The sequence below is a fragment of the Schistocerca piceifrons genome, chromosome 8, assembly GCF_021461385.2.
Source record: "Schistocerca piceifrons isolate TAMUIC-IGC-003096 chromosome 8, iqSchPice1.1, whole genome shotgun sequence".
In the NCBI taxonomy this organism is placed as follows: Eukaryota; Metazoa; Arthropoda; class Insecta; order Orthoptera; family Acrididae; genus Schistocerca; species Schistocerca piceifrons.
In genome coordinates this window covers 491733631-491748371 of record NC_060145.1, presented here as the reverse complement: position 1 = coordinate 491748371, position 14741 = coordinate 491733631, and the positions used below count along the sequence as shown (strand labels likewise).

General features: G+C 40.8%; 1 protein-coding gene across 4 annotated transcripts in view; it reads left to right on the top strand.

The window, feature by feature from the left end:
• Positions 1-8713, top strand: part of LOC124712506 (tau-tubulin kinase homolog Asator) — a 625336-nt gene extending 616623 nt beyond the window's left edge. For all 4 annotated transcript variants that reach the window (XM_047242811.1, XM_047242808.1, XM_047242809.1 and 1 more), the window contains 2 exons: positions 331-537; positions 6107-8713. In XM_047242811.1, coding sequence (XP_047098767.1) covers positions 331-537; positions 6107-6158 — 259 coding nt within the window. In that variant the 3' untranslated portion in view covers positions 6159-8713. The remainder of the gene's footprint in view (positions 1-330; positions 538-6106) is intronic.
• The last annotated feature ends 6028 nt before the right edge of the window (positions 8714-14741 follow it).

The window sequence follows — 14741 nt, the reverse complement described above, 5'->3', positions numbered from 1 at the left end:
GAGAGCAAATATGATGAAAAACTATATGTATGCAGGTCCTTTTAATTAGTGTGTGGTGGTAAATAACATTTATTATTAAGATACTGTTTTAGGTCTAAATTTTGAATATTTTACATTGATGAAAGCTCCATTCTCTTCCAGAATTCTATATAAAATTGTCTGCCTGGTATCAGAGGTCATTTATATTGTTTTTACTGAATAACATGGGAGACCCATGCTCCAAGCTCAGTCAGAAATGTGGTTTGTGTGAATGTATTTTGTGTTGTGCCACTTAGGGGTTACAAATACCCTACTTGGCACTTTGGTTGTTCTCACATGTGTTGCATGCAGGATGTCTGCCCCTGCATCCTCCTGTCAGCTGCGTGGTATCCCTAGCCACTTACTAGCAGCACCTCCAGGGACAGGAGGGGGGGAGGAGAGCAGTGAAGCAGACAGTGACTTGTCGGGAGGCGTCGTGGGTGGACCCGTGCTGCCCCCACACCCACCACCCATCAGCAGTCCGGCAGATCTGCGACTGATCGCCGAGAACAATGCGAGGTGAGGTAACGCATGCACAAGTGTGACAGTGTGCTGCCTCTTTCTGGTTCTGCATATAATCCTGAACCATATTTTTAAATGTTGTGTTTCTAGTTGAAATGTCATCCTGTGAGTAAGTAAATTACTTTTCGGTCATTCATATTCTATAAACAATTTATAATAATGTCTTGGGCTGTGAAAAATGCTGCCAGAAATGTCTGTCATTACTGAAATTAGCTCTAATGGACCTAAACAAAATAAGTCCTATTCTAAACATATCATAACATCAGTGGACCCAAGTGTACAAAGGCATTTCTTAGCACTTATTTGTTGTGTGGATGTGTCTTAGTTTTTTTGGGAGTGGGGGCATTGAAGAAGTGAGGATAGGTAACATGTGATGCAAGATGAATCCTCAATGCTCTTATTCTTATGGGGTATTATCCTCTAAAACACTCACAAGGATGTAGCTGAGGGAATCTTCGACACTTTCAGATGTTATTGTGAGCCACACTGTTGTCTGTTGACCCCCAAAATGATGATAAAAGAGTGTAATGAAAGTACAAATTTTACATTATTTACATACACCAGCATTAGTTACGAAAGTAAAAAGTACAGGGTGATTACAATTAAACTTCCATTACTTGAGCCATTGTAGATGGAAAACTATTTATCATATGTATGGGTACCCAACGTTACCGAAATGATGTTCATACCATGGCTAGTAGTGTTGGTACCTTGATTGCCTTTGGGCACCGGACCTAGTACGGCAATGTAGAATTGAAAAACAAGCATCAGTGTGCATTACAGTTGCAGACTGTCAACATGGGTCTGGAGAAATTGAGCGGTATTTTACCCGTAAAACTGTTTTATTGAAATAATGGCAATAGTGCAGCTGCTCTTCGCAGGTATTGACACATTAAAGGAATACGGAGTGGTCTTCTTTCTGCACTGGTGCTGAAGAACAAGGTTCGGAAGTTCGAATTAACTGGCAATTTGAGAAGGTCATGTAAGAGCCCGACGGACAGTTGTGCCACAGATTGTTGAAGAAGTTACTGTTGCCATGGTTGAGAATGCTGGAAAATGTGCAATCATCAAGCAGTGCATGAGCTGTAACTCAACAACTGAACTTTCCATGATTCACCATTCGACAAGTGCTGCAAACAATTTAGAAATGGTATCTCCAGTGTGGTTCCAGGTTGTCGATGCCAATGGTCACCGCATTGACCGACGTTTGTAACCTGGAACATAAACGTCGTATGCAATTAAAAAATGTTAACCTCTCGTGTGGAAATTGAAATCTGTTTCTTTCAGTGATTTATTCATTGCTTCTCTTCCACATGTCCTTAGAAATGTTTCCACGAAGTTCCACTTTCCTACAATCACACATTTTTATGGGAGCCCCTCTTAAGTAGCAAAAGTTTAATTATAACAACCACGTATGTCAGCATTAGCTAAAGGTAGAAATATTGCATTAATCTAGTTTTCAGGAAACTGCTTAAAATGTGTAACTCATATATGGAGGAGATTGCCTTGGAAACTCTTCCAATGGTTATTTTCTGTTGTTCCTGTATGGTATCCATATGGGGAGAACTGACAAATATACTCAGTGAGCTTCAGTTAGAGGTGAAGTGTGTTATGGAATGCAGTACTTTTAAAGTTTTCAGAATCAACCTACCAGTGATCCAAATCGTAAAATTGAGAATCACCCTTTTTGTTGTGCTGAAAAAATTGTTATAAATTTTTACCAGAATTAATGAAAATTGTCCTCAGAGTGCCAAAGGATGATACAGTTGAAGTAGGCCTAATATATGTATACACACACAGCCAGCAAGTTTTTGTGTGGAGGTTTTTGTCTGGAGTGTTGCTTCGTATGTATGACATGGATGATAAACGGTGCAGAAAAGAACATAAGGTGGTACAGGATTGAACTGGGGTAAAAATAAATTTATGGCACACCTTGACTGAAAGATAGGATTTGGGAGGGGGGAATAGGATTTGGGAGGGGGGAATAAAATTCTAGAGACCTAGGCTTGAATACAGTCAGCAAGTTCCACTGGATGTAGGCTGCAGTTGTTACGCAGAGCTGAAGCAGTTTGCACAGGATAGAGTAGCATGGAGACCTGCATCAAACCAGTCTTCAGTCTGAAAACAACAACAACATTTTGAACTTCAAGGAAAATTAACATAGATCAAGTTATATGTGTGTGATGATGATGTTTGGTTTGGGGGACGCTCAACTGCACGGTCATCAGCACGTGTACGAAGTCTCCATTTTTACACAGTCCAGTGTAGCCACTGTCACAAATGATGATGATGAAATGCAAACACCCAGACTCCAGGCAGAGAAATTCCCCAACCCAACTGGGAATTGAAACCGGGATCCAGAGGCAGCAACGCTAGACAGTAGTGCATGAGTTGTGGATGAGTTATTTGTGTAACTGTTTGCCTGGTATAGATGTGAATTAACTTCCTTTTCCAATGCAGGAAAAGAAGCTGTTACTGAAATGAATTATATTCAGGTCTCGAGCAATGAGGATAGTCCGTGAAGAAACTTTGAGCTTTTCCTGTTTGTAATTGAAGAAAAAAGTAATGCAGTGGATAATGGAGAAAGAAAGGATCATTTAATGTTCCGTAATGTCAAACAGAACTATGAAATACAGGAAATAAATAAACAAAGCACACATTATGTAAAAAATGCGACTGAAAGTAAGAGAAGATTATAATGCAATATAGAACAAAAATAATGGAGAGGCTAGACAAATACTGTTGCAACGAGAGAAAGTCTACAATAGCAGACAGGAGAACTGAAGCAAACTAATGACTCTGAAGAAAAATAATGACTGGGAACATATTATTTCACAACTCACTGCTGAAAACAGTTGTCGAAGGGATGGTGGAACTAAAAGAACCATAGGGATACACTTAGACATCAGTATATAAAGCAGATTGTTAATGAGTAATATGCAGCAGTTGGGCTGAAATAAAGTGGATAGGTGGTAGGAGAAAATACTAGACAGATTATGGAAGCATCAAATGATGGAAGCAACAACAGGTACAGGACCAGTAAGAAGCAGAGAAAATAGGGCAGTGAAGCAGAATAAAGGGAAAATGATACAAACTTCCTCAAATAAACATGCCTAGCAGTACCGTATAAGTTCACCAATATGAGTTAACATTTTTGTTTGTCGTCTTCTGACTTCTTGCCTTGTCTGTAGAAGAGGTGTACATCACTCATTTTCTACAGTATGTAATGGCGGTATCACCAAGAAACATAAATCATATTTTGAATTTCACATCTGCCAAATTGTATTGCTAAAGCTCAGAACCTAGTCTTCTGTATACATTTTCCATTGTAGGTGTTTTACTTTTGAAATAACCAATTAGCTTATTTTGACCTCTTGGGCATTTTCAAGTTACTTCTACTACTGGCATCATAATAAAAAATTGTAATCATATAGAATCTGATATTCCACACATCTGCTCTTTTTTATTGTTACACCAATGTGTTTGCATGTTGTACACTGGCAGAGTGACAAAATGCACATAAGGGTCAGATGTTTCTCTTCCCACAAACGAACTTTGTGCCTGTGGCAGCTATGCCTGTAACTACCACAGTTGTAAGAAACCATTATCAACCCATTTCTTCCTAGTGTCATGTACACACAACACAATGTTTAACTTCACAAAAGCAGAATGAACTTATTATATAGCATGTATCAAAAAAAAGTCATCCAATTTTTAAAAAATCATAATTATTATGTTATTTGAGATACTTGTATGAACAGTGTATTGTTTGAAAGAGCAAACTCTAGAGGTTTATGTGGTTACCACTAGGTAACAGCAGTATGCACCCACTTCAGTTCTAGTAAAAATAGCCAGCCGGAGTGGCCGTGCGGTTTGAGGTGCTACAGTCTGGAACCGAGCAACCGCTATGGTCACAGGTTTGAATCCTGCCTCGGGCATGGATGTGTGTGATGTCCTTAGGTTAGTTAGGTTTAATTAGTTCTAAGTTCTAGGCGACCGATGACCTCAGAAGTTAAGTCGCATAGTGCTCAGAACCATTTTTTTCTAGTAAAAATAGTGTCTGGACAACAAAAAGTGTTTTGTGTTATATGTTTTGCACAGTGAGGGTCAGCAATAACTGTTCAGCATGAGTTTCGTACTAGGTATGATGAGGATCCTTCTACAGCACAGAGCGTTAGATGATGGCACGAACAATTATGAGAAACAGATTGTTTGCTGAAAGGAAAATTCGCAGGCAGTCCCTGAGTGTCGGACACAGACATCGAATGCATCGCCATAGCTTCACAACGAGTCTGCAGAAATCCATTCACTGTGCAACTCTACAGCTCAACATGCCCCTGATGTCCATCTGGCATGTGTTGTGTCAACTTTTACACATGAAACCATACAAAATTCAGCTAGTGCAAGTTCTTTGTGGAGAATTACTGGACAATGGATTGGTTGCACTGGAGCAAATGATTCAGCCTTACATTACTGTCCTCAAAGGCCAGCGGACCTGACTGTATGTCTTGTGGGGTTTTATAAAAGACTCTATTTTTGTGCCTCCATTACCAACAACAATGAATGAATGAACTGAGACATCGCATAACAGGAGCTGTGGAAGCTGTAACTCAAAGGCATACTCGCTGCAGCGCGGAAACAATTTGAATATCGCATTGACACGTGCCTTGCATCTCAAGGGGGGTATACCGAACACCTATGGGGGGGTGGGGGGACCTTTTTGCGTTTCCCGTTCATCAAAAAACATAATTCATTGTATATGTTTATTAGTTTCAGAAATATAGATGTACCACAACGGATGATTCTTTTTCATACACCCTGTATAATAACGTGTCATCATCATCATTATTTTAAAAGGATTCACAGGTTCTCTTGTCTTATGTTTTTTATATTTCACAATTAGACTAACAGTTTTTGAAAAACAATAAATTCATGAAAACCTCACAATGTGTGTACACAACATTGGGAAGAAACAGGTTAAGAACACCATTAAATGTTGCTTCCTCTCTCAGATGTGTGGAATGTAAGATGCTGCCTTATTACAATAACACTGATAGCTTGAAAATGATCAAGACGGCAGAATTAGGAATAAGTAAATTATTACACAGGAAAATGGCTTACCTCAAAATTGAGAACCTAGGCTGAATGCATGTATTAGGTTTGAAATGACAGCTAGCAAGTGACATATTGGCTGATGATTTGTGATCAGTAAATTGTCTTCTTCCCAAAATCAAATAATCAGGAATTTTCCTTTCTTTTAACTGTTACTTACTTACGTGATGATCTGTTAATAATGCACAGCGCAGATCTTTTATAAGTTGAGAGTAAATTTTTGAGGAATGGAAAAGAAGGGAGGGGTGATAAATTTTGTCAGCTTTAATTTATTAACTCTGACATCAAAGCAGCATGTGGTCCAGTGTAATATTATTTGTATCATCATATCATTTTACACTCCCTCATGTAACTTATTCTCCTCCTCTCTCTCTGTGTGAGCTGTACTGCAAGTACGAGTAGCAGACATATCTAATTCAAATTATGCTGACATTGCAAAAATCTTGCCCATCAGGTGTCGGCGTTTCCATCCTGTGGCGTCAGACGGATCTGCTCGGGAGTCATGAAGACGGATGAGAGTGCAACACAACTTCTTTGCCCTTGTGCTAGTCTGAATTTTGTTCTAATGACAGCAGCCTCATCGAATTGCTGGTTGCCTCTGTCAGAAACATTAACATGGCTTCAAGCTGCTGGAGATTAGCTGAAAATAAGACTATGGTACAGGATACTGAAATTTTGATGACAAAATGATGACTGGTTACATCAAACTTATAGTTACCTGAATGAAGCATGCAGCCTTTTCAACTGCAGTTTTTGTTGAGGTAACATAGTTAGTGGCTAAGCATATTATTCTGTCCTGTAATAGCATCTGTTGCAGTGGTCTTACCAGCTGAAACAGTAGCTCTGTCATAATTTTGAAGTACTTATGGCAACAGATTTTACTCCCTACACCTATTCACTGAATTGTTTTCCTACTGGAATTCCACAAGATATGAAAATTGAAACTTGATGTTTATGGGATTGAGCTTTATTTTCTTATTATTTGAACAGAGTCTACTATTTTAACTGCTCTCAGAAGAATGGCATTCAAATTCCTCTTTCTGCCAAAAGAAGAATTGAAAAACCGCATCAAATATTGAACAATTCCGAGTGTATTTTGTTACACTTTTCAGCGTGTCTGTCCAAAAATCGATGTCAGAATGTGACAGATTCCAAGATACTGCAGAAATTTTTTTCGCAGGTGTAAAATACTTGGTCAGTCACATTTACAACAGGAATGAAGACAACTTGCAAATAGTTTTGTCACAATTCTTTATCTGAATGTCAGCAAGGAATTGTGGAGTTCTTCAATAAAATGATGTGATTGGAGGTGTGAGAGTACTTTGAGAGAGTGGAATTTGGCTTGATGTCCTACCTACTTGCCCTCGTGTATGAGATTATGTATATATCCTCATGTGGAATTGGAAACAAAAGATCTCTCTTTGTTGTTGAATTATTAATATATTTATATTGTAATTTATTGAAAGTGATGTTAAGTTTATTTGCTCATTTATTCTTTTTTTTACTAGTCATGTGATAATTTTATGCAGAAACTTTTGATCCGCCATAATTTATATGAGATTAAGTTGTGAAACCTAGTCACACTTTGTTTCATTAATAGAATGAAACAGATTAGTATAACGATCATGATATTAATGTCATTGTTCCTAATGAGGAAGAAATTCCTGGAGGGAATATGGGTGCTTTGTTGTTTAGAATGAAAGACATTATTTAAGTAATAATTTGCCCATAACTGATGTCCAGCATTAAGAATTTTCCTCTTAACTGGCTACATGGTTTCAGATTCAGAGTGAAGGCCCAGATATTTGACAGACTTCAGAATAATGGTTAGTAGTATGCTTTGTCCACTCTCAGTGAAAAACTGTGGAAGTAAAGTCCACTGCAGCAATAATATCCTCAGTTATTAACAACTTGCAGTTATAGCTTTGCTTTTAGTGAAGAGGGGATAGAAACAACCCTGGACGAGATAATTGTTTTACATAAAAAATAGTGATTTCTTTCTGAAGTGACAATCTGCATCAAAATTCTTAGCCAGTTAGATGCAGATTAAGTGAGAACTATTTCCATATTCTCATTCACATTTCTTTATATAGTTAGTTACCATAGTTTTACTCATATTCATCAGTTGCTATTAAAATAATGCATTTCCAGATGTGCCATTCAGTACTCACGCACAGTTACTACTGAGAATCTTCTCAGCTGTGAGATTATGAAGTTAAATAGTTAAGAAAATTAATATTAGTTTTGGTGACTTCCTTTGCCATCAAAACTTTAAATATTGTACACACTGTTTCAGAGAAATAAGATAACTCTTTTAATAGCTGATAGCAACTGTGATGAGTCATCAGAATTTATTTAAGAAATTACTTCTGTAATTGAAGATGATTTAAATTTTTGTCATTATTCAAATGACAGGAGAAAGTATTATCCTATAAATTCTGGAAAAGTCATAAGAGAGGAAGGGGGATCTGTATTGTAGATAGACTTCACTCTAAATGAATAAAAGTGGCCAAACTGTGTAATTGCTCATGTTTCCTTTGAACTCATACAGCCAAAGCTTGTTATCACCAGTGCTGAAATATTTATCTGTCTCTACCCTTCTTTGTTTATTTCTTTTTGTAATAAAACCATAAGTGCAAAGATAAAAACCTTCCATTAACTGTAAATACATTTACAAATAAGACTGAGCACAGCTTATGTGTGAGCAGCTGTAACCCAATGGCAACAGACTGTTTAACTTTGTATAATTGTTTTAAATTTCGTTAGTATATAAATTTTTGCTTGCTCAGCAACTGTGGTGTGACATCATTTTTGGGCAGGTGGTACTTAAAACCATATACTGAGAGATTGAAAGGAGCACACATGTGCTCTAGAGCTGTGTCTTTCTAGAAAGGTGTGTCTGAAAATGTCTACACTATCAAAAGTGACTACATTTTCGAGTCAGGCATTGTAAATATTTCTGAAACATTGTATATTTTGTTTGTATTTCATTTTTAAGCTTTGAGATTAAAAGCTTGTAAACAGTATGAAGTAAATAAAATATGTACCCTTACAAATGAAATATCTGTGTGGCACCTTTTGTCTCGGATTTCGGTGATAATGTTAAAATAACACATTTATTGTGGATTCTAAAAATTATGCAGTGATGGGAATATTATTTAAAGACACCTGCAAGTGTTGTACTGTAAATAAGATGATTTAAGATTTCGCAACCAACAGTTGCTTCATCAGGAAAGAGGGAAGGAGAGGAAAAGACGAAAGGATGTGGGTTTTAAGGGAGAGGGTAAGGAGTCATTCCAATCCCGGGAGCGGAAAGACTTACCTTAGGGGGAAAAAAGGACAGGAATACACTCGCGCGCACACACACACACACACACACACACACACACACACACACACACACACACACACACACATCCATCCGCACATACACAGACACAAGCACATTTTTGCCCTTACAAACGTCCGCCCGCGTCCGTGCATGCACGGACAGACACGCATGTGCGTGCGAGCGTACACCCGGCCCTCCCTCCCCCCCCCCCCCCCCCCCCCCCCCCCCAAGGCAAGTCCCCCCGCTCCCAGGACTGGAACGACTCCCCACCCCCTCCACTAAAAAAGGTAAGTGTTTCCGCTCCTGGGATTGGAGTGACTCCTTGCCCTCTCCCTTAGAACCCACATCCTTTCGTCTTTCCCTCTCCTTCCCTCTTTCCTAGTGGGGCGGCTGTTGGTTGCGAGGGCTTGAATTTTGTGTGTATGTTTGTGTGTCTATCAGCCTGCCAGCGCTTTCGTTTGTTAAGTCACATCTTCTTTGTTTTTAGATATATTTTTCCCACGTGGAATGTTTCCCTGTATTATATTCATATCATTAATTTGAACCCAACAATTACGTTTGTTATTGTTACTGTTGCATTTCGAAATCTTTTCTGTCATCTTATTTTCTCTTTCTGTTTTTGCAAGTAGTTTCACTTTGTATTCACCTTCTCCTTTTTACCGTAATCTACCATACAATTTTATCCTGCCTATATATACTCAATAATACGTAACCCACTTCCAAACCATAACCAAAAATTTTTTTTCCCCCTTTCAACACTACCGCTGCCATAAAATCCACCGTTTCCAGTTCACAAACAGTTCCTTTCACCTATTAAACAACCATTTCGGCTAGTTCTAATAACTTTCGCTTTATGTCCATTTCCATTTTTCCCACATCACTGATCATTTTTAGCCGCTTCCCACAGGTTTTAACGTCATTATTTCTTCGTCAGACAATTGTTAGCCTCATTTTCATAATCTGCCACCACAAAACCACTCCTTTTAATACATTTGCACGCAGTTTTATCGAAATTTTCCCGAATTTCTCCACCCTTTAATGCGTTTTGGAGGCAACACAACCACCTAACCTTTGTGCACATCGTTGTTTACCAACCCAAGTTCACTGCAGGATCAACATAGCTCAGCTTTTACCAACACACTTTTTCGCCTTTTTTCACACCAGATCTCCAGTTGCTTTCCAGTTCACCTTTATCTCTCCCCATATATTTTTATTTTCATTTTCATTTCAGCCTCATGTCACACTTTCCACCTTCTAATACCATGTCACCATCACAACATCCCCACAACGACCCCATTAAGTTTTATTTACATTCCCTCCGCAAACATGCCTTCGCCCTAGCCAGATTACGCTCCCATATTTTATTTTCCCAGGCCTGTCTGACATTTGGCATTACCCCCAAAGGCCTCACACTTAAAGTTCCCATCTCTGGCTGTAACCCTTCTTTCCATAAGTCTCTATACCAGTTCCAAACTGAACAATCCATTGCCCTCACCCACCTAATCCTTCACCTACACATCAACTCAGCCAATGAACACACCCGTCAACTCCTATCCTTAATAAAAGTCCTCAATCTTTCCTCTCCCACATCCACACCGGCTGTTCAGAGCATCCTCCTACAGGCCAACTGCAAATTAGAACAGCATGCCACCCTCCACCTCAAAAAAACTATCCAATCTCCTGGTTTCCCACCTCCGGAAAGGCAACTCACTCACCCTTCACAACCTTTCCAGCAAACCTCAACCTCCTCTCATTGCATACAGACCCAGTCTCTCCCATCTACTCAATCTCCCACTTCCTGCTCCACTCCCCCCAAAACCTCAAAATTCGAATCAACACAATCTGGAACCACAACACCCTAATTCAGTAGTTAACCTTTCCTCCAAACCTCTCTCCCAATCCCAAACCTCTCTCCCAATCCGAAACCTCTGTCCTATCCAAAGGCCTCACCTTCAGCCCCACTCCCAGATTCAACCAAACAGCCCTTGTCAAAGATTTACTGTCCTACACTCGTACTCTCTGCTGGAAATATCACTTTGCCACGAAGAAAAATGATCCTAATCCTACTCCTAATGATCCAACTCCTCAAGACACTATCAAAATTGAACCCTGCCTGGAACAGTTCCGTCCTCCGTCACAGCGGGACCCACCTCCTCTTCCTCAAAATCACCCTCTCCAAACCTTCCAGGAATTTCTGACTTCCAGCCTCGCCTCTCAATCCTTCTTAAAAAACCTTAATCCTACTCCCAACATCACCACTGCTGAAGCCCAGGCTATCCGTGACCTGAAGGCTGACCGATCCATCGTCATTCTTCCAGCGGACAAGGGTTCCACAGCCGTCGTACTTGATCATCGGGAGTATGTGGCTGAGGGACTGCGTCAGCTTTCAGACAACACTACTTACAAAGTTTGCCAAGGTAATCCCATTCCTGATGTCGAGGCGGAGCTTCAAGGAATCCTCAGAACCTTAGGCCCCCTACAAAACCTTTCACCTGACTCCATCAACCCCCTGACCCCACCGACACCCTGCACCCCTACCTTCTACCTACTTTCTAAAATTCACAAATCCAGTCATCCCGGCTGCCCCATTGTAGCTGGTTACCAAGCCCCCACAGAACGTATCTCAGCCTACGTAGATCAACACCTTCAACCCATTACATGCAGTCTCCCATCCTTCATCAAAGACACCAACCACGTTCTCAAATGTCTGGAATTCTTACCCAATCTGTTACCCCGAGAAACCATCCTTGTAACCATTGATGCCACTTCCCTGTACACAAATATTCCGCATGTCCAGGGCCTCGCTGTGATGGAGCACTTCCTTTCACGCCGATCACTTGCCACCCTACCTAAAACCTCTTTCCTCATTACCTTAGCCAGCTACATCCTGACCCACAACTTCTTCACTTTCGAAGGCCAGACATACCAACAACTAAAGGGAACAGCCATGGGTACCAGGATGGCCCCCTCGTACGCCATCCTATGTAGGAAGCCTTCTTGGTTACCCAAGCCTGCCAACCCAAAGTTTGGTGCAGATTTATTGATGACATCTTCATGATCTGGACCCACAGTGAAGAAGAACTCCAGAATTTCCTCTCCAACCTCAACTCCTTTGGTTCCATCAGATTCACCTGGTCCTACTCCAAATCCCATGCCACTTTCCTTGACGTTGACCTCCACCTGTCCAATGGCCAGCTTCACACGTCCGTCCACATCAAACCCACCAACAAACAACAGTACCTCCATTATGACAGCTGCCACCCATTCCACATCAAACGGTCCCTTCCCTACAGCCTAGGTCTTTGTGGCAAACGAATCTGCTCCAGTCCGGAATCCCTGAACCATTACACCAACAACCTGAAAACAGCTTTCGCATCCTGCAACTACCCTCCCGACCTGGTACAGAAGCAAATAACCAGAGCCACTTCCTCATCCCCTCAAACCCAGAACCTCCCACAGAAGAACCCCAAAACTGCCGCACTTGTGACAGGTTACTTTCCGGGACTGGATCAGACTCTGAATGTGGCTCTCCAGCAGGGATACGACTTCCTCAACTCCTGCCCTGAAATGAGATCCATCCTTCATGAAATCCTCCCCACTTCACCAAGAGTGTCTTTCCGCCGTCTACCTAACCTTCTTAACCTCTTAGTTCATCCCTATGAAATCCCCAAACCACCTTCCCTACCCTCTGGCTCCTACCCTTGTAACCGCCCCCGGTGTAAAACCTGCCCCATGCACCCTCCCACCACCACCTACTCCAGTCCTGTAACCCTGAAGGTGTACACGATCAAAGGCAGAGCCACGTGTGAAAGCACACATGTGATTTACCAACTGGCCTGCCTACACTGTGAAGCTTTCTATGTGGGAATGACCAGCAACAAACTGTCCATTTGCATGAATGGACACAGGCAGACAGTGTTTGTTGGTAATGAGGATCACCCTGTGGCTAAACATGCCTTGGTGCACGGCCAGCACATGTTGGCACAGTGTTACATCGTCCGGGTTATCTGGATACTTCCCACTAACACCAACCTGTCAGAACTCCGGAGATGGGAACTTGCCCTTCAGTATATCCTCTCTTCTCGTTACCCGCCAGGCCTCAACCTCCGCTAATTTCAAGTTGCCGCCGCTCATACCTCACCTGTCATTCAACAACATCTTTGCCTATGTACTTCCGCCTCCACTGACATCTCTGCCCAAACTCTTTGTCTTTAAATATGTCTGCTTGTATCTGTGTGTGTGTGTGTGTGTGTGTGTGTGTGTGTGTGTGTGTGTGTGGGCGCGCGTGCGAGTGTATACCTATCCTTTTTTCCCCCTAGGGTGGGTCTTTCCGCTCCCGGGGGATTGGAGTGATACCTTGCCCTCTCCCTTAGGGCCCACATCCTTTTGTCTTTCCCTCTCCTTCCCTCTTTCCTGGTGAAGTGGCCGTTGGTTGTGAGAGCTAGAATTTTGTGTGTATGTGTGTGTTTGTTTGTGTGTCTGTCGGCCTGCCAGCTCTTTCGTTTGGTGGGTCACATCTTCTTTGTTTTTGGATGTATTTTTCCCACATCGAATGTTTCCCTACACTGTATATACAAGGTGGCACATGTGAAACTGGTCCCAAGTACTAGACTGCTCATTTTCACATACCAGTTGTCATCTAGTGTTTCGAAGTTGTTGCAACTATGTTTTGTATTATCAGTAGGAAAGCTGTTGCAACTTCATTAACATGTGAAGTAAATATCTCGGGAAGATCTAGCCTCTTCAAGAAACAATTGCTATACTCAAGGCATACATGTCTACTGATTCATTTAAGGAAACAGTGAACACTGCTTTGCTGTATATGCGAATGTTTGAGGAATTTTATGCATGGGTGCCAACTGTGAACATATGTATGCTGTCTTTCAACAGGATGTGGTGACCTGTCACCCTTCATGTCAGTCAATTGTACGAATTCAAGAAAGATTCACAGAAGAAGGGACTGTCGACGAAGGACTGTGGTAGCCATGTTTGCCAGATCTAGCTATTTGTGGCTGTTATCTGCGGGGCATTCTAAAGGGAAAAGTGTACGCAAACAATCCAATAATGTTAGGAACTTGGACAATATTCATAATTAGATTTTGAGAACTGATGTGGCAGAGTTGCGCAAAATGTATATCATCTTAAGCCACACACAAAAGTGCATTGAAGCACAATGAGGTCATTATCAGCACCTAATGTAATGTAAAAGAAAAGGTGTATACAGTCAATATAGATCTTTGCATTAGCATATTTGTTATTTCTTTATTATCTAGTGTGCAGAATATGAACACCATCTAATCATTGCAGCATGGAAATGCTGTAGCAAATTATCTGAAAAGGCCATCTGCACAATCACAGTTTGGAGTCATCTTGGTGCTCAGTTCCTATTTGAGCTAGAAAAAAAAAACAAAGGATGAAAAGTTTTTAGTTTAGCCCATACCAGCAGCCATTTGTACAGCCGTTTGAATATCTGCCTTACTGTAGCTATGTTACAGTATATTAAGCAAGGTCTGAACAACAAACCAAAGCTGATGTCCAGGCAAATTGTGTGAATTGATTAATTACTTTTGCAATTGGACTGAAATTAATGCTCAGCTAATGGCATTATTTGTATGTGCACAGTTCAGATGTTACATGCAAAAAAAAAAGTTTTTCTGGAAGTCTTGAAGCACACCACTTCTGTAATTTAAGTTTGTACAAATCAGTTCACACTTTGCACAAAGGTAGATAAATAGACAAAGTCTAATTTTATATATAT